This window comes from Bidens hawaiensis, unplaced genomic scaffold, assembly GCF_021521415.1.
Source record: "Bidens hawaiensis isolate Kalapana, Puna unplaced genomic scaffold, B.hawaiensis_p1.1 tig00037866_1, whole genome shotgun sequence".
In the NCBI taxonomy this organism is placed as follows: domain Eukaryota; kingdom Viridiplantae; phylum Streptophyta; class Magnoliopsida; order Asterales; family Asteraceae; genus Bidens; species Bidens hawaiensis.
Window position 1 is genome coordinate 114,214 of NW_027505508.1, and position 25,463 is coordinate 139,676.

Consider the following 25,463-nt stretch of genomic DNA (forward strand, 5'->3'; position numbering starts at 1 on the left):
CCTTGCCATCACTAATGTTCAACATACCATTATCCTCTTCAGTCACATTTTCCCCCCTTTATGAACACTGCTTGTCGCATGTTCACTTACTTGATCATTTTTTATTTCTTTTTCATTTCAAGCTCCAGTGATCATCAAAACCTTACCTTTTTCAGTTGGTTCAATATTTGAAGGACTATCGTTCACTGTTTTTGGTTTTTTCAACCATAAAATTAATATAGCATCAGTTAATATTTTTAACATTATAAAGTTATAGTTACTTACCATGATCAATTTCAACTATTTCATTCTCGTTTGCATTAGCAGTGTTCATCATAGCATTATCCACTTCGGTCACATTTTTTTGCATTAATTGAACATGGCTTGTTCTATGTTCACTCACGTTTTCATTGCAAGATGCACTGATTATCAGAACCTTACCCTTTTCAGTTGGTTCAATATTTGAAGAACCATGATTCACTGTTTAGGTATTTTCAAAGATTAAATTATTATAGCATTAGTAGTCATATTTTTAAAATTGGAATGCTATAGTTACTTACTTGAGTCTTCGTTTTCCTCCTCGGTATCAGTTAATGGACCATTATTATACACGTAGCTATCCATGCTCACAAGAGTTGTTGTGGTAATGTAGCTAATTGCTGGTGTTCTGATTAGCTTCTCAAATGCTCCATGACGTTTCTGATACTCGTGTGTGTAAATCACTGCAAGCAATGTTGTCGGACCATTGAATTGTTCTTGTTTTCCATTTTCTTTTATACCTTTCCATTCATTTTTTGATCTCTTCAAATTATGAATCATGTAGCTACACCAATTCATATTTGAGATTTTTGAAAAGTCATCAATAGATGCGACGAACATTAAATTGACTGTTGTAGATTTTGTTATCAACTCAATGCATGCGTTGAACAACACAAGGACATTCAGTTTAAACTCATCTCTTTTTTCATTATGTTTGTTCATTCTATCCAAGACGTTTTGAATACTTATCCTTGAATGTTCAAATTGATTTATAAACATGTCTGCACAAATGCTTGAGCCCAATCTTGGTCTGTTTTTTTCTACCACTGTTTCTTCACCAATTGGTATCCCAAAAGCCTTATGAACTAATTTTGGTGTTAAATTAACAATATGGTTTCCCATATTTAATTCATTCAGATCAGGATCATAGTTCATAACCAACCAATATGCCAATCGACCAGGTATTGAGGTAATCTTCATTATTAACAATTACCAAATCCTATTTCTTCAATCCATTTGTTTTATTTTTCATTCATCACTTTAATTGCTTCAAAAATATTACCTGGTGCACACCTCATCCAAAGCTTTGTATCCATATATTCTTGAAAAGGTTTTCTACAACGTGTTGTTTGAGGGTTTGGCCTCTTGGATTTTTTCTTTGGTGTTTCAAATTCTGAATCAGAATTGTGAAATTCAGCTTCTGATTTTTCCTTTTTTTTTCTTTTTATCATGTTGCTTGTGTTCCACCTTTTTCTTTTTGAATTTCAATGATTTGATTGGTGTTTCAAAGTCGGAGTCGGAATTTCTTTCTTCGGCTTGTTTTGTGTTAACTTTCTTATTTGCAGGTTCATGCTCCTTTTCCTCAGTTGGTTTCGCATTTCTTTTTTTCTTTTCAACATCTTCATTACAAAAAAATATGATCAGTGTTGTCAGAAACATTTTTTAATACGTTCTCATGATTTCAACCTCTATTAGTCCAAGCGTTAAACACCTACGCATTTTTAAACGTTTTAACATGTTCTGTTGATAATTCAAATTTACCCACCCACTTTTTACTAAACAAAATTGAACATCAAACATGTTCTGTTTCAAAACAAAAAAATCTTAGTAATATCTTATGCTAATTTGTTTGTTATTACAAATCAAAACAGCAAACAAATTCACACCTAATTCAATATACGTTCTAGGTTACCAAATTAGAAATGTATTACCTGATTTTTGTACGCTTTGATGTCTGTCGTTGATCGCTTTCGACCTTCGTTCTTTATCCTTAACAACAAGCTTCGTTGATCTAGGATTTCCGGCTGAGCTCGCATTCAACTCCATGGTGTTTCGAGATACTCCTGTTTACTGCAAAAACGTATTGACGAACAAATTGGGGGTGTTTGAAAACTAATTTGGGGGGAATTGGAGAACTAATTCGCGGAGTGGGAGGTTAAATTGAAATATTATCGGGACGGAATTGCCCTTTTGATAACGGTATATTGTCAATTTTCTTTTAATTACAACTTTGCCACCGCGTTCTATTGTACGCTCCAGATCCTCTCGTACGTAATGTATGATAGTATATTAGTGTACATTAATCACCATATACATATATATATAACTTACATTTATGTTTTCCAGGTATGAAAAAAAATAAATTAAAAGTTTGTGTTCTATTTGGTTTCTAATCTAGATTCTTTCTACTTATTCGTATCAAGTGACACCATATTTCCGTGTTTTATTATGTTCCTCTGCTCCTCGTCTCGACCCGACTCGAATAACGATCGACCCGAAAATTTTGTAATTAAAAAAACTGGAACCCTACTAGCAAAAATCATGAGTCCACCACTAGATACAACCTAATTAGTGCCAAACCCACCTGCCATGGGTCATCCAACTATCCAAGTGTACAATAACTAAACCAACCCGGTTACAAGACTATGAAGAATAAAGGGCCCAGAGAAAGAATCGAACTCAAATTGCTGGTCTTACTTATTCCACAAGTTTTATTTTATTTGAATTTTAAACTTCTTCGGCTTGTCTTGTTTATATCATTATCATACTTTGGTCTTTAAATATATGTTGAACTCTCTATTTTTTTTAATAAGAAATTTCAAGTATTTTCAGGGGCGGACCCATCGTTTGACCACGGGTGTCGGCTGACCCCTGTAGAAAATAAATAGTTAGTGTTAAATATACGATAAAATCAAGATCGACCATTGTAAAATTTGAACACTGAACCCTGTGAGACCTCTCTGAAACACTGTAAAAAAGAAGAAGAAAATAAGTTTATTAGAAAAAGTGAGACTGGATAATCGGGAACCTTTTGTTCATCTGAGGCGGCTGCAACATTAAGAATTTAAGATGAAGAAGATGACTTTTATGATTATTGGGCGTTGTTTAAAGCGTGGCCATAGCCCAAGTAGCTAAACTTATCTTTAAATGGTTAAACAACCCAATCCAACTCCAAGTACTTAACCTTACATTTATTTATTTTCATTAATTTGTTTAACTTATTAAAATAGGATTTGTCACTTTCCGTTCGATTGACTTTTTTATATAAAAATTTATCCATGTATCATTTTGTTTACTCTTTAGTGTAGGTTTATTAATAAGTTTTTCATTTTGTTTTTTCTCTAATATATGAATAACGTTGTCTATACTATAATGATAGCTTTTTCTAAAAATATTATAAATAAAAATAAAAGTGTTACTTATCTAATCCTTTACGTAAAGATTTTAAAGGTAGTTTGTTGCGTTTATGGTGCATGATTAGTAAATAAAAAAACTAACATAATAAAGTTTTGGTTCCATCACATAACGTCTGGCTTGCTTATGGTTCGTGGTTGATGCAATGAGAGCAAACAAAGAAAAAAACAAGTGACAAGCATATAAAGGGTGATTACATAATTGAATTAAAATAACCTTTTTTAACAGGGGGTGACGGCGCAGCTTGTTGCCCGCTTACCTGCCTCTTTATTGTAATTAGATCATTTTATTTGAAATGACATATTAATAGCTTTTTTTTAATTAAAACACCAAGTAAATATATATAGCAATAAACACACAAAAGCTCACACGATATAAAGTTTCCAGAGCTAGTGTAAAAATAGTTTATTAAATTATATATAATGCTTAATTATTCATATAGACTATTTATAAGATTAGTTTTTTTGTTTATACATGCAGGTTATTTATGTATTAAATCATATATATGAAGCTTATTTATATTTTAACGTATACGCAAATGGGTACGCTTTACGCCTTGGATTGTTCCCTGTTGCGTCCCATGATTGACGGTAATAATTTATGTATGTATAATTAAATTTGATTTGTTATTATGTGACCCGACCTGACCCGAACCGAATGAAATGAAAAAGTTTATTTATAAACAAAAACAACCGGCCTTCAAAACTTCCGACCCTTATAAAAAAAATTCCTAGATCCGCCACTGAGAATTTTATTCGTTTCTCTCTCAAGTATTTTTCTCGGAGATTAAGGTTTGTCTCGAACAAAATCATATCAACTTATGCTTTCATTGCACTACCACTGTATACTATGTCCTGGTTAGAACTGACATGCCACTTATATTACAATCCGTTTGTTTTCAGTAGTGATTAATATATTACATTTTGCAACTTAGGGGGAGGGGGTGGTGCAAATCTCCTCACACACCACCTCCATTTATGGTATGCCACATCACCAACCTCAAATCCATCATATATGATGGATTTTTACTAGAGGTGGTGGTGTAGTGTGATGGTTTTTTTAATAAATACTAAAATAAATAAAAAGAAAACAATATTACATTAACTAAAAAATAAAACAAGATTACATTAAATAAAAACAACTAAATTAAAAAAACCCGACAAAAAAAAACCTACGGCTCTTCCCAAGCCCACTTGTCGCATATCTCGCGTTTGCGTTGAAGTAAATCGGCGTTTTTTTTGTTTTCTTTCAAATGGTTGATATACGTCTCCTCACGTTTCATTTTTAAAATATGAGCCTGTTTCTTTTGCTCCTTCGTCTCGGCCAATTCCGCCATCTTAGGCGACTTGTATACGATGAAGTTTTCGGCCATCGCTTCCTTTCCAAGTCTTGACGATTCCCCACTTTTCTTGCGACTCGGCCGTGTGGGTGTGGGTATGTCTTCGTCGGGATTGTCTTCGGGTTCCTCGTTCAAGTTCATGCCCGGCATGTTGCATGACAAGCCGCCGGTAGACGTTGTGTAGTCCCCGGACTAGGAAGTTTTTGATCTTTTTGAAGAAGATCATTTCTTCCTTGGAACCGTTGGTCCGTTCAAATTGACCAACGGAATCGGTTCCCACTTCGCGTGATGTCTCGCAATCTCCCACGCTTTCAAGTGGGGAAAATCCTTACATTTGTAAACTCGGACATATTCGGCCAAAGCGTCCTTTATGATAGTCGCCTCGCTCGCTCCACTTTGTGGAGTTCGGGACTACAAAACATTTAGAAAAAATATATATCTCAAATTGTAAAAATAAAGTAATAGATTATAAAATAAATAAACTAAAATAGTTACCTCTTGAACGTAACAAGCATTAAATTTTGACATTTTTTTATTCAAATCTCCCCACTTGCCAATCACTTGATCCTTGTTTCGTTCGGTTGCGCCGGGAAGTTTCGAGAAATGTTCTTTAATATGTCTCCATAACGCTTCTTTTTTTGATGGTTTGAGTGTTTTTTTATTCGGAGCAATGTAAATAAACTTTGGTCAAGGCGACCTCCTCATCGGGCAACCAACGCCTAACACTTTTTTGATGCGTCTCCTCATCCGCGGGTTCATCTTCATCCAAAGTTTGCACTTCGTGACGAAAAGCACTTGCAAATTGATGTATAACCTCGTTATTGTCTAGGGGATCAACGAACATTTGAGACGGTTGAGACGGTTGAGATCCAAAATTTGAAAAACATTATTTGGATAATTTTGGGTAGAAAAAGGTGGAATAAAAGGTTAGTTTTGATACGATTGGTTTTGGGACGGTTGATAATAACGTTGTTGTTGGGAAGGTTGTTGTTGGTTTTGGGACGGTTGAAAAGGTTGTGGATAATAATTTTGTTGTTGGGCAGGTTGCTGTTGGAATGGTTGGGTTGTGTCGGGTTCGTCTTGTAACCGAAATCTCGTCGGTTCGCCTAGATTTTGTCGAACCTTTGGTCGGATTTGGGCTTTCTTTGAACCCGACCCACGTTTCTTAGAACTCTCCATTTTTATATGTTAAAATGGTGTGTGTAGTAGAAGTTTTTGAGTTGGATTTGAGTTGAGTTTGAGTTGGATTTGTGTATGTTTTGAAGATATGTTTTAGTTATTTATATAGGTAAAATAAGTTTTTTTTTAATCCATCCAACGGCTCCATTTACCAACGGCTCTCCTCGATACACACTCATCACACGCGTGATGGCCATCACGCAACCATCCCCATCATGCGTGACCATTGACCGCGCGGCGGTGTTGCCTTAGCCATCACGCATGATGGGAGGCTCCTCACGCAGTGCCCCGCCCCCTTTTATCTAACAATACGTTACCAAACATCATTTGTTTTGTAAAACTCTTGATCTTATAAATGTCCTGATCAGTGGCGGACCCAAGATTTTTTGCCAATGATGTTACCCAATTTTTCGGTTTACAAAAATTTCGGGTCGGTCGTTATTCGGGTCGAGTCGAGGCGAGGAACATAATAAAACATGGAAATATGGTGTCATTGGAAACGAGTAAGTAGAAAGAATCTAGTTTAGAAACTAGATAGAACATATTTTAACTCATTTTCATTCATATCCGAAAAACATAAACGTAAGATATATATATATATATATATTGTCTTACATACATGACCAAACCGTAAAAAACTAACTCTAACACAAATAAATAATTAATTATAATATACATACACAATTTAAATAATAAAAGAATATGCAAAACTCATGTTGTTATTATATATGTTGCATGGTGATAATGGCTACATGGGAAAAATTAAAGAAAAAACACAAATACCCTAACTAAATAACTAATATTAACTAGGATATAAAAAAACAAAAAAAAAACAACAAAAACATAGTATGGTGAGGCTTGAACATGCAATCTCTCAAAGAAAAACCAGAGGACTTTCCACCAGACCAGTTCAACATTAATATTACGGGTTCCAAGTATTAATTTTTATGGGGTCCTTACAAAATTTAATATACCGCCTCTAAGTAATTTTCAAAAAGCATTGTTGTCCCGAGACCCTAATCGGGTCTACGTGGGTCCGCCCCTGGTCCTGATCCCTTGACCAAATACTTCTAAGGTGAACCTTTAACCTAACATACATAAAATGAAAATGTGTAGGGGTGCACAGATTTCGGTTAGAAACAAAGAAACCCAACAGCCGGCCCAAAAAAGACACGAAGCCGAACCTAACCTTTGTAGTTCGGTCAGGCATCGATTCCCTGGTTAAGCAAATCTCAGTTTCGGATTCGGTTATGCACCTGAAACCTAGATGATACCCGAACAGATCCAACGAAAGATGGTTCATGAAGGGGTTGAGAATCGATTTTCGATTTGTTTTATTTGACTTTGATAACCAGCATGTTCATCTTTCCTTTGTTACCAAATTTCAAACCTGATAAAACTCTTATACCTTCGTTTTCTTCCATGGTGGCCGGTAAAGTGAAGAAGAAAACCCTAGTAGTATTTTATACTCTTTATGTGTTGTCATCATCTATGACTATCAGGGTCGACTCCGAGAAGGCGAAAAAAAATTGGACCATAGGTGAAAAAATTTTTTGGACTTAAATAAAAGAAACATTTTGTTGGATTTAGACAATTTAATTTTAAATGAGCTTACTTAATTATGATTAGAGTTTTATAAAAAAAAATTGTATAAAAATAAGCTTAAAATTGTCTTAAGTAATACTAGGATCCACAATCTTTTAATTAGATGGCATACCCCATTACCACTAGACCAAGCTAGTCGTTATGTAATTGTGCTAAAACATTGATTATACATATTTTTTTGATAAAAATACATATAATCTTTTCGGGCCTAGCGGGGTGTCGGGCCTACGGCCGTCGATTACCCCGCCATGCCTCAAGGCCGGCCCAGATGACTGTTAATTTACTTTTTCACTTTAGTATGTGTTATGGAAACCAATATGACCATCTTCATTTACTTCACACCACATATCACAAAACACCGCCTCTTTAAACATGAACGTCAGTTACCGGAATAAGCTCCGGCATGTTATTTTTCACTCTTTTCTTTACATCTTAACGTCGATCTAGTGCAGCAATTTGAGAAGTTAAACGTCTCTATTGCGATGCTGCTTCTTTTGGCCAGAATTTTAAATTCCGATTGGTTACTTCTTAATTCCCCTCCATGCTTTAAATTGAGTCTCGGTACCCGAAAACCGACTTTCCAGAACCGAGATCGGCATAAACCGAGTGGTGCATCAGAGGTCCGGTACTCGATCTCCGTTTCTCTGAATTTTCGATTCTCGGTTCGGGTTTATGCCGTGTCGGTCTGGTTGATACATAATGAACAGCCCTGAAAATGTGCATCCTTAGAGTGCGTTCGTTTCACGGAATAGAATGTGCTTGGAATTGGAATTTGCGAATTGGAATATCAACATCAGCTCATACTTCCTTGTTCTTCTTTATCATATCAATTTTCAGTTTGAAGGAATTTGATCAAGCTCCCAAGGAGTTTCTAATTAACATCCACCAGATACTGAAAAGGAATATAGAACACATTTTCTATATGTACAACTAACAGATGATCTAGAACACCACATGAATTCGAACTGACCTCACTACATCGATCACTCCGATGCAAAACCTGCTTCACCGTCCTCAATTCTTCCTGTCGTCATGAGACTACCGTTAATACCATAGTATGTCCAGCTAACTACACGCTTGTAGTACCACCGTGTTCCATAGAACTTCAGATTGAGTAAGCTTTTGGCTCAAAATGGAGGTGGATTTTGTGTTTAAGGTTATGCTTGGGTATTTGGAAACCTTGTGCGACAAATAAAAGTAGACCCCTCAATATAGAAACTTACATATAAAACAAAATTATTATTACAATGATAATTGACGTAACACAACCACTCATGGGCGGATTTACATGATAGAGAGGGGTGTACGGGACTCCCGAGTTTCAAAATTATAGTGTAATGCTATATACAAAATCTGGAGTGCACCCCCTTATAAAATTGGAGTGCACAATCTAAACAAAATTGAAAAGTAGTAGAGTGGCTAAGTCATTGATTGATAATGTGGATGTCAAGTGTTCGATTCTAGTTGTTGGCCGGTCTTTTAACGTCCACTGTGGCTTACCTAATATTATTAGTATTTTTAATATTTGTAGGTTATATTCTCTTCAAATTATTTTTGGATATTTCACACACTTGTGCCAACAGTAACTATTTTGTGGACCAGTTTCTTGTATTTATATCTAGTATTTATATAATTCTTCAATTAAAGCTTGGATTAGTAGACAGATTTATTGCTTAAAGCTTGTTTGGACTAAATTGTTTGACCTGATAATCTTTCAAGATAATAGGCTATTATAGCAAGGCGACTTGAATTTACAAACATAGTCTAGCCTTTAAAATACACAAAAACATCCTTGTAAAGACAATACTTTTATATGCGTCTGTAATTACGTAATTACAGATTGAACATTTGTATTTTAACTTTTTGAGCTATCTTATTTTCGCAAAAGTCCTAACCCCTAAATCGTTACTGTTTGGTTCGGTTTTAATTTGTAACGGTTTGGTTTCGATTGTTGAAATTAATACTATAGATACACAACTATATAATGAAATTTCTATACAAATAGAAGATAGTGCGGTTGGAAGATGTCATGTCCAAATATGATATTGAAGTATCAAAGGCGAGTATGTAGACCTGAAAGTCAAAGGAAAACCGGCATCACCAATCTTCACCGTTATGTGGTTAATAATTTCACCATTATGTGGTTAATAAATAATCTCTAATGACGATGTCTTTTATTATTGTATCGTATTTTTACTATGTGATGAAGTTTACCTGAATTGAACAATTGAACCAACCTAAATTGTCGAACCGGCTCAAAATTTTTCATATCCGACTCTATAAAATTGAAACATTTAAAAACAGTGCACCATGTGAAAAAAATTTATGGATCCGCCACTGCAACCACTATCTCAAAACATACCTTAAGGCGATTGTGGCGTCCGATGAGCAACACCACCATCGACCCTCAATTGTCTGGTTCGCTTTCTCTCGCTCAGTCAATTAGATGGAAATTGAGTAATATATGTGGATGAAAAATGAAATGCTAAATGGCTTGCTTAATATGTTTGTACACGTACACAACTATATTTAGCTACAATGATTTCTCTCACAAACCGAATGCTACCTTTTAAATTCTAGAGTAAAATGTCAAAATTGTACCTGAAGTTTGATCAATTATGCAACTTTCGTTCAAAAACTTTATTTTTTGTAATTGAACCATCGAGATTTCACACTTTTTGTCAGTTACGTCCAAGAATTAACTCCGTTAATTATCACCGGTATACTCAAAGGTAAAATCGACTTTTCTTGATGAAGAAAAGAAAAAAAGAAAAGGGGGAAGAGGTTGCTTGGTTGATTTGTATGTGTGCTGGGTAAAAAAAATAGAAAAAAAAAATGAAATGACGGATTTACCCTTAAGTTAATGTTGAAAATAAACAGAGTTAACGACCTGAACGTAATTGGAAAAGAAGTGGGAAATCTTGATGTTCTATTTGTACAAAATAGATTTTTTAGACGAAAATCGTATAATTTACCAAACCTTAAGAACGATTTTGTCACTTTCCTCTAAATTCTAATATAATATAAGTATAACTGTAAATATAAATATGTAATTTTTCAGGGAATAAAGATGAGCAGGTGAACCTGTAGCATATCAGTAATCTAAATTAAACGTTAAAATATTTGAAAAAATAATAATATGTATAATTACACGCGCTAAAAAGAGTGAATATATTAGATTTTTTGTTGTTGCTCAGTAAACAAAGAAAAGTGTATTCCAAAGTTCAAACTTCACACCAAACAAACATATCTTAAAAAAGATGGAAAATTTCAAAAATAAGCGTTTATGAAAACGTTTTGGGAAAATTCTCAAAATAAGCGTTTATGAAAACGTTTTTTTAGGTTTTAGGTGTCATTTGCAAGAAATTTCAAAAATATATATTATAATCTAGTCGTGACGAGTAGTTTGTATAACCAATTAAAACTTGACACGTGTCTTTAAACTAACCGTAACGAGCAGATTTACTAACCATTTACTCGTCACGACTAAATAAGTTTTATGCCTCGTAATCAACTCTCACGAGTAATTCATAAGTTCTTTAGTCGCGACGAGTAGATTGTAAGGTTAAACTAGTTGCGACGAGTTAACTACTAATTAACTACTCGTGTAGGGAATGTAAACCATGTAAACTACTCGTCGCGACTAAAGGACTTAAAAATTACTCGTAGACGTTGATTACGAGGCATGCAACTTATCTAGTCGTGACGAGCAAATTATTAGTGAGCATGCTCGTTACAGTTAGTTTAAGGGCACGTGGCAAGTTTTAACTGGTTCTACAAACTACTCGTGTGTAATCATAAACTACTCGTCACGACTAGTTTATAATACCTATTTTGAGAAACTCTTGCAAATGACACCTAAAACCTGAAAAACGTTTTCATAAACGTTTATTTTGAGAATTTTCCCAAACGTTTTTTAGGTTCTAGGTGTCATTTGTTATAATCTATTCGTGACGAGTAGTTTGTATAACCAATTAAATCTTGACACGTGTATTTAAACTAACCGTAACGAGCATGTTTACTAATCATTTACTCGTCATGACTAAATAAGTTTTATGTCTCGTAATCAATGCCCACGAGTAAATAACAAGTCATTTAGTCGCGACGAGTATATTTTAAAACTTTTCAAGACATGAGTAGTTTATCAAATTAACCACGACGAGGTGTTTGTTTAGCAAATACATCGAACCAGTTAGTTTTACAATATACTAACCGGCATGGTTAGTTTGAAAGGTCAACTAGTCAATACGAGTAGATCTTGGCCAACGACTGGTTTACATTCCCGATACAAGTATTTTATTAGTAGTTAACTCGTCGTGATTAATTTACCTGGTTTACATTACCAATATGAGTAGTATATTAATAGATACCTTGTTTACATTCCTAATACGAGTAGTTAATTAGTAATTAACTCGTCGTGGTTAGTTTACATGATTTACATTACCACTACGATTAGTTTGTTAGTAGTTAATTCGTCAAGACTAGTTTACCTTGTTTACATTTACTCGTTAACACCTCTTTGTGGTTAGTTTGATAAACTACTTGTGTCTGAAAAGTTTTAAAATCTACTCGTCGCGACTAAAGGACTTCTTATTTACTTGTGGGAGTTGATTATGAGGCATAAAACTTATTTAGTCGTAACGAGCAAATGATTAGTAAACTTGCTCGTTACGGTTAGTTTAAAGACACATGACAAGTTTTAACTGGTTCTACAAACTACTCATTTTCATATAGTTCCAAAACTTTTTAAAATATAATCTTATTTTTATATAGTTCCAAAATTCAACTTATGGCAGTATAATTAATCGTTTTCATATAATTTTTTTTGTTTTTTTAACTGTAAATATTTATAAACGAAGCAACAACAGCCGCACCGCACTCACCACAACCCGGAGGAAGCAACCCACCGAACAACAAACTACATAAACTTAAACTTACACCAATTCGCCCACTCTATGCTTTTACAATTAGATCGTTTTTTAAACCAAAGAAAACCTAAAGATTTAATATATCCTATAATCTCTTCAATCTTCACTTCTTTACCACCATGCATTTTGTCATTTCTCGCTTTTCATAGTCTCCGACATGCTATAATTATTATCCAATGAAAAACCTCTTTCTCACCCGTCTTCAAGTTAATGGTACTGGAAAGCTCAAGCAAGTCTCTAACTGTAAAACCAAACATTGGAGAAACCTTACACTACCGGCTTATATACTCCCAAACCACCCTGGAATCGCGCAACCCGTAAATATATGATCCGCTGTCTCCCTTCTTGCCTCACACAAGATGCATGAACTGTTATCAATCGTGATATGTCTTTTTTCTAACTCCATCTTGGTCGGGATTCTATTCATCTCCGCCCTCCAAACATGAATATTACACTTCATCGACAATTCCAGAATTAATCTCAAGTGTTCTTCGTGGTCAGCCTTGTCCTTGGAGTAGACGAGAATATCATCAATAAACACAATCACAAACTTGTCGAGGTACGCCTTGCATACTCGATTCATGAGATCCATAAATACGGCTGGTGCGTTGGTTAAGCCAAAAGGCATAACCGAAAACTCGTAGTGACCATACCGTGTTCTGAAAGTCGTCTTTGAGATATCTTCTTCGCGCCCTCTTAATTGATGGTAACCAGACCGCAGATCGATCTTCGAGTAGTAACTCGATCCTTGGAGCTGGTCAAACAGATCATCAATTCGGGGTAAAGGATAACGGTTCTTGATCATCACCTTGTTCAGTTCTCTGTAGTCGATGCACATGCGGAAAGTCCCGTCCTTCTTTCGGACAAATAAGACAGGGGCTCCCCATGGCGATGAGCTAGGTCGGATAAAACCCTTATCCAACAAATCCTGCAACTGAGTGGACAGTTCCTGAAGCTCCGCCGGTGCGAGCCGATATGGGGCTCGGGCTATGGGTGCTGCACCGGGTGTCAACTCGATTTGGAATTCAACTTGTCGTATAGGAGGGAGTCCAGGCAAATCCTCCGGGAATACTTCCGGAAAATCTCGCACGATCTGTATATCTTCGATTCGCTTCTCCTCCGCGGGTTTCTCAACAATCTGCGCCAAAATTGTCGGATGACCCTTTCGTAGATACTTCTGCGCCTTCATGAGGGTGATAACGCTGGTGGTCATGCCGCTTCTCTCGCCCCGGATCGAAATGATCTCGCCGGAAGGGGTAGTAATGTGGACTATCTTGTCGTGACATATAATCCCCGCTCGGTTCTCGGATAACCAGTCCATGCCGACAACGACATCGAAACTACCAAGCGTAAAAGGTATGAGGTCGATATCAAAAATATGACCTGACAGTTTTTAAATTACATCCCGTAAGTACATGAGTCGTTACTATAGTCTTACCGTCAGCTAATTCAACAGGAAATTTAGCATCTAACGGGGTTGGAGTTAAGTCTAAGAGTTGACTAAAGGCTTTCGACACAAAACTCCTATCAGCTCCAGTGTCAAACAATACAGAAGCAAAACAATCTTTCACAGGGAACTTACTAGTCACCACGTACGGATCATTGCGGGCTTGACCCGACCCAATAACAAAAGCTCTTCCTTTACTATTGTTTCCACCACCACTGCCACTTCCATTTCCTCCATTGTTGTCGTTCTGTTTCAGCTTGGGGCAGTCTTTCTTAAAATGTCCCTCTTGTCCACACTCAAAACATCCCTTGGTTGTCATGGATGGTTTAGGAGCACCCTTTGCCGCAAGGTCTCCTCTACATTCCTTTGCCTGGTGACCCATCTTTCCGCATCTCTGACACTTGACACGGTCACGCGGGCCAGCATGATGATAGTTGCACCTGTTGCACTTCGGATATTTCCCAGCATATCCGCTCGAACCCTGCACGCTACCGTTGTTATTGTTGTTGTGACCCTGAGTGTTGAAGCTCCGAGTGAATTTGGGCTTGCGGTAGTGTTGTTGTTGCTGTGGGGGATTCGAGGATGAGGATCTGGTGTTGTCAAACTTTCTTTTTCCACTGGTCGGGTTGCTGTGGCTGTTGTTGTCAGTGCTTGGGTTGTCACGGGCTTTGATGGTTGAACCCCTAGGTGGTAGCGCTTCTTGGGTCACTGCCTGATCCGTTAGTTTGTGAGCTAACCGAATCGCTGGTTGAATCGTGGCTGGTCTGGAAGACGTCACCATGCCCTGAATTTGCGGTGCTAACCCATCAATATACATTTCAATCCTCTTACTCGGCGGGTCTACCATCCGTGGACACATCACGGCCAACTCGAGAGAACGGGTAGGGTAGGCTTCGATTTCTGAACCCACCATCTTCAATGACCAAAACTCTGACTCCACTTTGCAATCTCCTTTCGAGTACAATACTCTTCACGCATCATATTCTTGAACCCTTCCCAGTTCATGGCGTTAGCCAGTTCCAATCCAAAAATCTGCACATTTGAATTCCACCAAGTAAGAGCAGAATCTTCCAGTGTTCCAGCAGCAAATTTGACCCTACTGGCAGGTGGACAATTACACATCTGAAAAGCTGATTCGACCTTCTCAGCCCAACGCAGGAAACCTATAGCTCCCTCAGTGCCCTTAAACGCACTGGGCTTGCAGTAAAGGTAATTCTTGAAGGTACACGTTCCAATTGGACCTCCAGCTTGGTTCTGAACATGTGCGGCTAGAGCGGCCGCCGCATGGTCGTTCAGCAGAGTTTGGAGTTCTGCTGCGGTCATGTTGATGTCACCACGTCCGTGTCCAGCGTTTCTTTCTGCCATTTCCTTGTCCGAGTACTTTCCGACTGCTCCAAGTACACTCAACTCCTCTGTCGGTCGCCTAGGGTTCGCTTACCGATCTTTGCAACCTTGCATGTGTATAAGATTTTATGAAAGTAGTCTAGTCCATCGGTAGCATCTTCACTAGCCTTTGTAGTTGTACACCATGTAAAACAGTAGCATCCACCTAGTATTGTAGAGAACATAATCCTAGATCTCTCCTATATCTTGAAACAATGACTGCTTGACCGGGTGGATGATGGTGGCCGCCGGTTGGTATGGATCATGAAGCGGCTGGATGATAAGAAAACGTTGCTAGTGCTATTTCTGTTTGGGTCCTTGCTACTTGGAGTTGTTCTTGCAAGTCTATCATCTTGGCTTGCATCCTTCTCATAATTTTTCATCTGTTGGTCGCTAGCCTCTTGCATCTCCTTCATGGCCGCTGTCATGCGGGAAATTTCCTCCTTAGTCTCGGTTCCATATTTCAACAGTCCGGAAACGTTCGCTCTCGTATAGCGCATGTAACCCACATCACGCTCCAACAAGAAACGACAGCTGCGAGAACTCGCTCCACAGGTTCGGTTATGGGTGGTAGGGTGTTGGGGTACGCAGGATGGTTCGGGTGGGGTAGCGGGGGAACTTTTTCGCGATAAACCATACGCCTAATCATATTAGGGTACCAATCCCAGCTAACTTCGTTTTCGTACATGCCTCCGTATAAGCGATACCTTTTCGGTGCAGGAGCTTCGAGCTCCGGGACTACTCGGGGTGGCGATGAGTTGGGAAGATGCGGTTCCTTTCCAGGGGCGTGAAACATCGGGTCGGATGATGATGACGATGGCGTCGACATCCTTACAGGTAAGCCGTGTATGCGCGCGTATGAGTGAAAGAGGTAAAGAGATAAGATAACAAAGACTACACAAACATATACAGTGCGTATCATTATAACTAATGGGTCGTCGCGGTTATAGTCTAGTATGCATGCAATTTCTAGTTCGCTATAACCTGGCTCTGATACCAATCTGTCACACCCTCAAAATCCACCAACGGAGTTTTACCGTCAGAGGGTGTGAACTAACAGGATCGGATTCATTAGTTATAATCAAACCATAAAACAAAGTTTCAAAACCATGAAAACGTTTACGAGTATTTAAATGCGGAAGCGTAAAAACCATGAAATAAATGTTGCGCCACGCAGGACGACTTAAACCAAATGATAACAGTTTTAAAAATAGTTTGCATAACAAAAGCGTTTCAAGAAATGCATGATCCTGTACCGCGCGCCCGCCTCGGCTACCTGAGAATAACATACTAAAAGTGTCAACACAGGGTTGGTGAGTTCACAAGTTTATATAAAATAAAGCGTTTAGCGTTTTGCGTTCAGCGTTTTGCGTTACCAGATAGTGTTATGTCAATTATATATCTATAGGTAGCTAGCCTATAAAACAAGTATTACTAAGTGTTCGACACCGAAGCTGACTGTTTATCATTTGCCTTGCCACCAGGTCTATCCCGACCATGGTGTGTGTTTAGCCAAGATTACACCCACTCGACCTCCAGTCGAGTTTAGCGTTGGGTGGGGTTTGTCAAACCCAGTAGTACTACTCAACAATGACTCGCTATTATCCAATATTAAACGGTTCGATGTGAATGAAGGACTTTAGTTATTGCGTTTGCCACTTAGTCTTTACAAGTGATATATAATTTATATTAACAAAATCTTAAATGCGTTTTCGGAGTATGTTATCTCCCCAAGTGAAAAGCGTTTGAAAATAGTTTAGAGGGGTAAGTGAACTCACTGTTTGCGAAGAATTCCCAAAATAAATCACCAAAGGATGCGCGTCACAGAAAAACTCTCTCTAGCGTTCTAAAACAACAAAGAGATTTTTCTAAGTGTCGGAACTATTATCGAGTCTCTAGACCCGGCACATAATACCTATGCACACAATGTGTTTCGTGTTTCGTTTGTGAATCGTGTGTGACTTTAACAAGTACATTTGTGATACATTACATGTGTGAGCAACTATTTACGTATCATGTATTAATAATGTACATCACTAGCAATTACTCCCCGTGAGGGCAATTTGGTCAAGACATAACAATTAACTAGCAATTATTCCCCGCAAGGGCAATTTGGTCAAAACACGACAATTAATTAGCAATCATTCCCCTCAAGGGCAATTTGGTCAAAACACAACAATTAATTAGCAATTACCATGTTTCATGCAACTTTTACAAAATTCAGAAACTAGTTTCTTAACGACAGAATCCTACTTGTAAAACTAGTCTATTCCACCGATCATTGCATCTCAATTAATTTACCAAAAATCATCACAAAAGCATATATGTATTAGGTTTCCAGAACATATTTTATTTTATTTTTATTCCACATAGGTTTCTCACAATGATCAAAACATTACAGCAAACTCATAACAGTCAAATTCATGCGCAACAGAATGTTATTTGAAATTACCGTTAAATGAAAAATCCAACAAATGCAAGACCAATTGGGTTAGGTTCTTAACTCAACAAGTTAACTTCCAGAAGTGGAACCAACCCATTTGGTCTTGTAGTTCATGAGATATAATATTTACAAGACAACCTAACAGCAGGTCCCACAATTCAGATTTGCACAACGATTTTGTAAAATCATAAAAGTTAACTTTTACACGTCCAAAAATTGCAAATTTATATTCTTTAGAAACTAGACTCGACCTAGTTTACTGTAGTATCAATTATCTCGACCAATTTTCACATTCACACCCCGTTACAGTCAATTGAACATCAATAACACAATCTGTCCAGAAACTGTTTGCATCCAAACTCAACATATTAACTATCTATGGACCATAATCCGTTCATATGACCTTCTAGACACCATAATCATTATCCATGCACATCAAATACACACAACATACATGATTAGGGTTTTACTTGAACTCAAAATCAAAGAAACAAGCAATTAACATGCAATAACATCCATTCTAGTTATCAAATCAACAATCAATACATAATTAACCATCATCTAATCAAAACAAGTCATATGAACATTATATATATAATTTCCAGATTCTAGGGTTTATAATTATACCTTCAAAAGCACAAAAATAAGCAAGAGGAAGGTAGAAGATGACTAGAATCGGGTGTAGGATGCTTTAATTGTTAAAAACAAGATCAAAAACCAAGAGATATGTGTGTGTGTGTGTGAGCCGATCCAAGGGAGAGCAAGGGGGAGGGGGCTGCCGTCAATTGTGAGGGAGAGGAGAGAAAGAGATTAGGGTTCTAGGTTAATATTAATAATAACAAGATGTTACACTTTAGTCTCTCAACTTTTAATTGTTACTTTTCTAGCTTAATTAACTAGTTCTTGTTTCTTGTCTAGCATCACACATGATATAATTAAGTATCACATATGTCTAACACATAATTATCACATAATTATTGTTTTGACGTTTTTCGTTTATTCACCAATTGTTTGCGTCAACTCGTTTGCGTTTCGGTGCAATTCCCGAAAGACTACACATGTAGTAAGTGTCAAGCGTCATTTAAACCCTAGTTTAAATGTAATGAGGTGTGCGTTATAGATTCAATGATCTTTAAGTTTGAATTGACGGAGTTGAGTTAACAGAGTTAACCTAAAATTGATGGATGTCACAGAGTGTGACCACAAGTTGGTACCTGTTTTGTAAATAAATCAGAGTTGCGGTTTATAGCGGAAGTCTTTAAAATATTTATATTGAAAACTTATTAAAATCTCGGGTTTAAATACCCGCTTGGTATTTCAAATACATTTCTTTATAAAACATAACTCTTTTATAATATTTTCAAATAAAATATCTGAGCCATCAGATATCATCTAATGACTATAACTCCAATCTTCTATTCCTTCTTGCTTGTCTGTTCTAACCTTTCTTGTTTCCCTGTAACATGGGTGGGAAAATACGTCAGCACAAAGTTGGTGAATAACGCTGACTCTAAAATCTCTTTTTCAATACCTTTGTGAAACCAATAATAATACATTTGTGACTACTCATTAGGCACCCAACTATAATGGGATCAAATTACCCTAAGTACCATGTATAATTAATTATATATACAATATCATTTCTCTGAACAGTCCCGTAGACCTTCATAGGCATGTTGATGATATGCATGGCCTCGGGGAAATGCCGAGTCACTTTGTATGTTTGAATCCAGACACATGTATACTCTTAATCAGAGTGGCCGTTTCTTATTACTGTACACAAAGTTTTAAGGATTCGTAAATCCTATGCAAACATTCTGACTCAGTATAAAAGGTTTGGGGCGTATTCACCTTTTCAGTTTATAATCAGTTTCTTTTACCGATTCCTGTTTTCTAATTATTCTTCTCGTTTTGTTACCTCGGACCTATAGAACGAGAATAACATTTTGTATAAATAACTAGATCAGCGATCTAGCTTTAGACCTTTAGTCTATTTCGCATAGCTTTTAACCTTGATAAAATCATTTGTTTATTTAAAACATGTGGACCTTTAGTCCTTTTCTTCATTTACCAATTATATGCTACGTTTCTTCTTCAAGAAGAAACGTTTATACTGAGTTTCTTCTTCAAGAAGAAACATTAATTTCATAACTATAATCTCTTGTATTATATTTCTTAGTCATAAAGAAATACTATTTTGACTATAACCTTCGCTTAAGAAAAGTTATATTAATTTTAGTCGTAATCAAGGTTCGGGCTATACCCTCGACTATGGTCTAAGCCATTTACAATAATAAAATAATAACTCAGGCAGAACCCCTTACCTCGCACGGTATTCAGAGTTAGATATTCATAAGTTTATACGGGCAGCACTTCTACTCTACACGCACGTTTTATCGAGGCGTTCTTGATCCACCTTTCTTGGCACACAAATCGAGGCAGCGTGTAGGTGTCGCCGGGTCGTGCGCGTACTTCGAGGCGGAACGTCAGCTACTTTTGGGTGGCACGCACTTCGAGAAAAACACCGGGTATTAGGTACGGATTACGAGGTGATGATTGTCGGGTCGGTGGCACGCATAACGATGTTCGACACGCAAACCGAGGTAGAGAGAGAAAGTAACTTATAGAGAGAGTGGGTATAATCGGGGTGTTGGGGTGGGGGGTGGTGGTGGTTTAGACAAAGTGGATCCTCAACTACAAATGAAGTAAGTACCAAGTTGGATGCGTTAATGACATTGGTTTTAGATAGTCACAAAGAGTGCAAGAAAGACAGAGATTGTATATAAGGCCATCGCAACAACAGACAAACAAATGAGTCAGCTGAAAGAAGCGGTGGCTAAAATAAAAAAATAACCCAAGTCGTCTTTCAAGTAAAAATCGCAACCAAAGTTATATATAAAGGGCTAAATCACCATAAATTTACATTTTAGATTGAATGGGTCATAGCACCTAAAACATATATACCAAAATAACAATTTAGTTAAAAAAAACTTTAATTACCTACAACATTCACTTACGAATAACCAATGTTTTAAAAACCGATATTTTACTTGTACCAGATTGAGCTAAAAATGGTACAACCGGTTGAACCGGGTTATATCGGAAGGTTCAACCGGTTGAATAGTTTACCTTATAATTTTCTATAAATGTAACTTCAATATAAAAATAACCCAAAACTAAATGATTCTTTAACAAAAAATATTTAAAAGTTAATTCATATTAAATACATAATGCAAAAGCACTCAAGTTTTAAAAAAATAGTCTTAAGTTTACACGTTTGAATGTTAATTGTTGGGTTAAAAGTAATTTTGAAAAAATATGAACCGCAAATATAAAAAAAATTCTCGGACATAGAACCGGTTTGCCCGTAAAAACCGATATTTTAGACAAAAACCGTCGGTACGACATTCTAGCAAACCGGTCAAAAATATCGGACTCAAAATACCGGCCTCCTGTGCGAAATCCGGTTTAACCGGCTGTTTTGAACCGGATTTTAAAACACTGCGAATAACAAACAATAACACGTTAATTTAACAACAAAATTGGTCCAAGACTCCAAGCAAGCAAACTTAAAATTCTACATCTAGCGTCACTTAGAATAGTAAATATTTTTAGAGTGGAAGATGTGGAGCTCGGGTACCGGTCGAGGGGTAGTAACCCTTATGGGGTACACCGCCGCTAGCCCCTTTAAAAATACCCCGGAGGGCAGTTTCAAACAGTAGTATCCCTCGTGAAAGGTTCTCCTTGACTAGCCGTTTAACGACTAGTTTTAATTTTTTTTCTTCTTCTTTATAAATAACCAAACACACTTAACCAATTTGTACACACTATTCTTCAACCATTTTATCAATTTCTCTTAAAACCAACCTTTATATATGAAGCAACCAAATCCCCAGCCGATTACATCTCGAAGATAGAGCCATGAAGAAGAAGTAGCGTTAGCTAAGACGTGAGACTATGTTTCTGAAGACATGGAACCCATGGAGCGATGAACGTTGGGTTTTTGGCCACAAGTTTAGAACTATTTTGTTTTAGAGGGAGGATCCAACGATCTTACAAAGCACCATGTGTGTTTGAAATGGTGACATATGTTGGACAATTAAAGCTCGTGTTAACGACACATTTGAAGTCATAACAAAAGTAAAAAACCCGATGGGGTTAAGAATAAAACTTTTATTTTTTATTGAATAAATTACTGTTTAATCATATGTATTTTTAAATTTATAATGTATCATTTTTTATTTTTTTTAGTTTTTAAATTTATAATTTGTTAGTTATTTTTATTAAAAATTAAAATATTCAGGGTAGTTAACGGATGTGTTGCCAACCCTTAGGATAGTCCAGTGTAATTTAGAGTAAAAATGATGCGACAACGCATGATTAGTCGGAGTGTACTTTGGGTACCCTTAAGGTTCCACACCCTCCACCCTGGCCAAACGTATGGGAACATTGTGAGTGGTGTTTTAAGGCCAAAACGCCGGGTATCCCACTCCAGTGGCGTTTTGGTAGCCTTTTGGAGTTGAACATTGTGAAGACAACGTTGGTGAACCGGCGTTTTGTGAGAGAGAGAGGGCGAGAGAAGGGGGCGGGATAGTTAATGATTGTAGGAAAGTTATTGACATTTTACCACTACATTTGTTTTCAGCAAAATGTGAAAATTCATACTGAACGCCACATAACATACAATGTCTGAGGATGTCTAGTTTAATTATACATGATCTTATAAACACCTATTTTGTTAAATACTTTTCTACCTCACCCCGTTTAATAATTTTTTTTCCCAATTATGCGTTATTCATATTCATATGTTTATTAAATCCTAAATCCTACACCGAACTTAAAGTTTAATTATTTTTAAACAAAATAATAAAAACATATAAAAGAAAAGGTTCATGGTCAAACTCTCTCTTACATCTAATTGGTCCAAGAACAAAAACGCGGATAGCTATCCGGATAGTCTCCTAACCAGCAATCTTAACCGTCCAATTTTCACTTGATAATCCAACGATCCATCTCCTCTACCGCTCATATTCTCCCAAAATATTCAAACCCTTCACATTCACAAACCCTAATAAATACCAAATCCCCCAATCAACAATCTCACATCATCCAAACAATCTAACAAAAATTACAAAAAACCCATCTCTAAATCATGGCAAGAACCAAGCAAACCGCTCGCAAGTCCACCGGCGGAAAGGCTCCGAGGAAGCAACTGGCGACAAAAGCAGCCCGGAAATCAGCACCGGCGACGGGAGGAGTGAAGAAGCCTCACAGATTCAGGCCAGGGACGGTGGCGCTGAGAGAGATCCGGAAGTACCAGAAGAGTACTGAGTTGCTGATCCGTAAGCTTCCGTTTCAGAGGCTGGTGAGAGAGATCGCCCAGGACTTCAAGACGGATCTCAGGTTTCAGAGCAGTGCGGTGGCGGCTCTTCAGGAGGCCTCGGAGGCTTACCTTGTAGGCTTGTTTGAAGATACGAATCTGTGTGCCATTCATGCCAAGAGAGTTACGATTATGCCCAAGGACATGCAGTTGGCCAGGAGGATCAGAGGAGAGAGGGCTTAGGGTTTATGTTACATATTTCAATCGATGATATTATTGTATTCTGCTGAATATTTTAATCGAATTTAAGTTGCGGGTTATTGTTTCGAATTTTCAATACTTAAATTGGATGATACCATCTGCAACTAATGTTATGAAAATGTAATCTTACAATGAAGTATGTACGTATATCTCTTTTCAAAGTTATATATTTTGTTTTACACAAGATTATCATTTTGTCTCAGTTGAAAGTGTTTTTTGATTGGATTTCTTCTTGTAATTGTACCTGAAATTGATTGGAGGCGGTGGAATTGGTTCCACCAATCCTGGTAAAACTTGACCCTATTTGAAACCTGAAAATAACCGAGAACCCGGTCAAATATCTTACCATACCTGGATATGGTTTTGATGTTTGTTGATCATATTTGGAACTGGTTTCTACTTTTGTTTCTGAAAATACGTGGTTGGTGTACCTTTGTTTTGAATTTTTGATTTGATTTCAATTTGGTTGTATTTACAAGTTTAGAAGAGTTTGATTTAAACAGTATCTTGTCTCAAATTTTCAATGTGTTGATTAATAATAACGGCTAAAGATGGGAAAAATGGGTTAGAACATGTTTTAAAAGTGCTTCTTTAGTTTAGGTTATAACAAATTTGGGTCGGAATGTGTTTTATGAAAATGGCCATCACTAGCATGTTTCCATCTTCGTGAGTTCAACTTAAGGGAGGAAAGGAAAGAAAAGGGATGGAAAGAAAGGAAGTGTTGTGTTCCCGAGTTTCACTTAAGGAATAAAAGAATAAAAGGTGTGTTCCCGAGTTTCATTTAAGGGATGAAAGGAAAGGAAAGTGGAGACATTTGTAGTGTAAAATCTTTCTTTCCAAATTGAAAGGAATTGGTTGGTAGGAAAGGAAAGTAAAATAAAAGAAAGGAAAGAGAAAAGAAAGGAAAGGAAAGAAATGAAAATGTTTTCTTTTCTTTCCGCTCTTTAGTTCTAGTTTTAGATGACCCAATGCTAGTTTTAAAAGTGCCCATCATGACTTGGTTTTCTTTTTCTTGTTTCAAAGTATAAGGGTTTGTTTGTGTGGTGATCGAATGGACAATACAATGTAATAGACATATAATGATATGGATCATTAAGAGCATTCACAATTCATTATCCGTCTCCATTTTTATAATTACACTAAAAACATAAACTTTTCTTTCTAATTTTCAATTAAATAATATTTTTTTATACCTTTATTATTACTTTTTCTCTCATTCACTCACAACCACTTTAAAAAAACATTAAAAAATTATAGAGGTGAACAGTGTGTTTCTTCAACTTTAACTATGATGCGGTTAGAAAGATTGGAGAAGAAGAAACCAAAATAGAGGAGGAAATATTATCTCAAAACATTCTGATCTTCATTCCAAATCAAACGTAACTAAACAGAATTCCAATTACAATAGACACCCCAACTAAATAGCATACCACTCCCTAACATGAAAATAATAAAACATAAATATAAATAATATTGTCACACCCTTAAAATCCACTAACGGAGTTTTACCGTCAGAGGGTGTGAACTAACAGGATCAGAATCATTAGTTATAATCAAACACCATGTTTAAAGTTTTCAAACCAATAAGACATTAAGCCTTAAATAAAATGCGGAAGCGTAAATTGTAAACCAAAAAGTTTGCGCCACACAACACGACTTAAAAACCCAAGTTATTAAAATAAAAATTAAAAGAAGTTTTCAAGCGATGGTGTTTAGCGAATGCATGTTCCTATACCGCGCGCCCGCTTCGGCTACCTGAGAATAACATACTAAAAGTGTCAACACGGGGTTGGTGAGTTCACAAGTTTAAATAAATAAAGCATTTGCGTTTGCGTTACGTTTTGCGTTACCAGATAGTGTTAACTCAATTATATATCAATAGGTAGCTAACCTATCAAGCATGCATTACTAAGTGTTCGACACCGAAGCTGATTGTTTATCAATTGCCTTGCCACCATGTCAACCACGACCATGGTAATGTGTTAGCCAATATTACACCCACTCGACCTACAGTCGAGTTTAGAGTTGGGTGGGGTTTGTCAAACCCAGTAGTACTACTCAACAGTGACTCGCTATTATCCAAATATTAATCGGTTCGATGTTATGAAGGACTTTAGTTGGTTTGT

General features: G+C 36.8%; 1 protein-coding gene across 1 annotated transcript; it reads left to right on the top strand.

The window, feature by feature from the left end:
* The first annotated feature begins 22,893 nt into the window (after positions 1–22,893).
* On the top strand, positions 22,894–23,401 carry LOC143613631 (histone H3.2-like). The gene has a single exon (XM_077087289.1). The coding sequence runs from the start codon at positions 22,909–22,911 to the stop codon at positions 23,317–23,319; it is 411 nt and encodes a 136-aa protein (XP_076943404.1). The 5' UTR covers positions 22,894–22,908; the 3' UTR covers positions 23,320–23,401.
* The last annotated feature ends 2,062 nt before the right edge of the window (positions 23,402–25,463 follow it).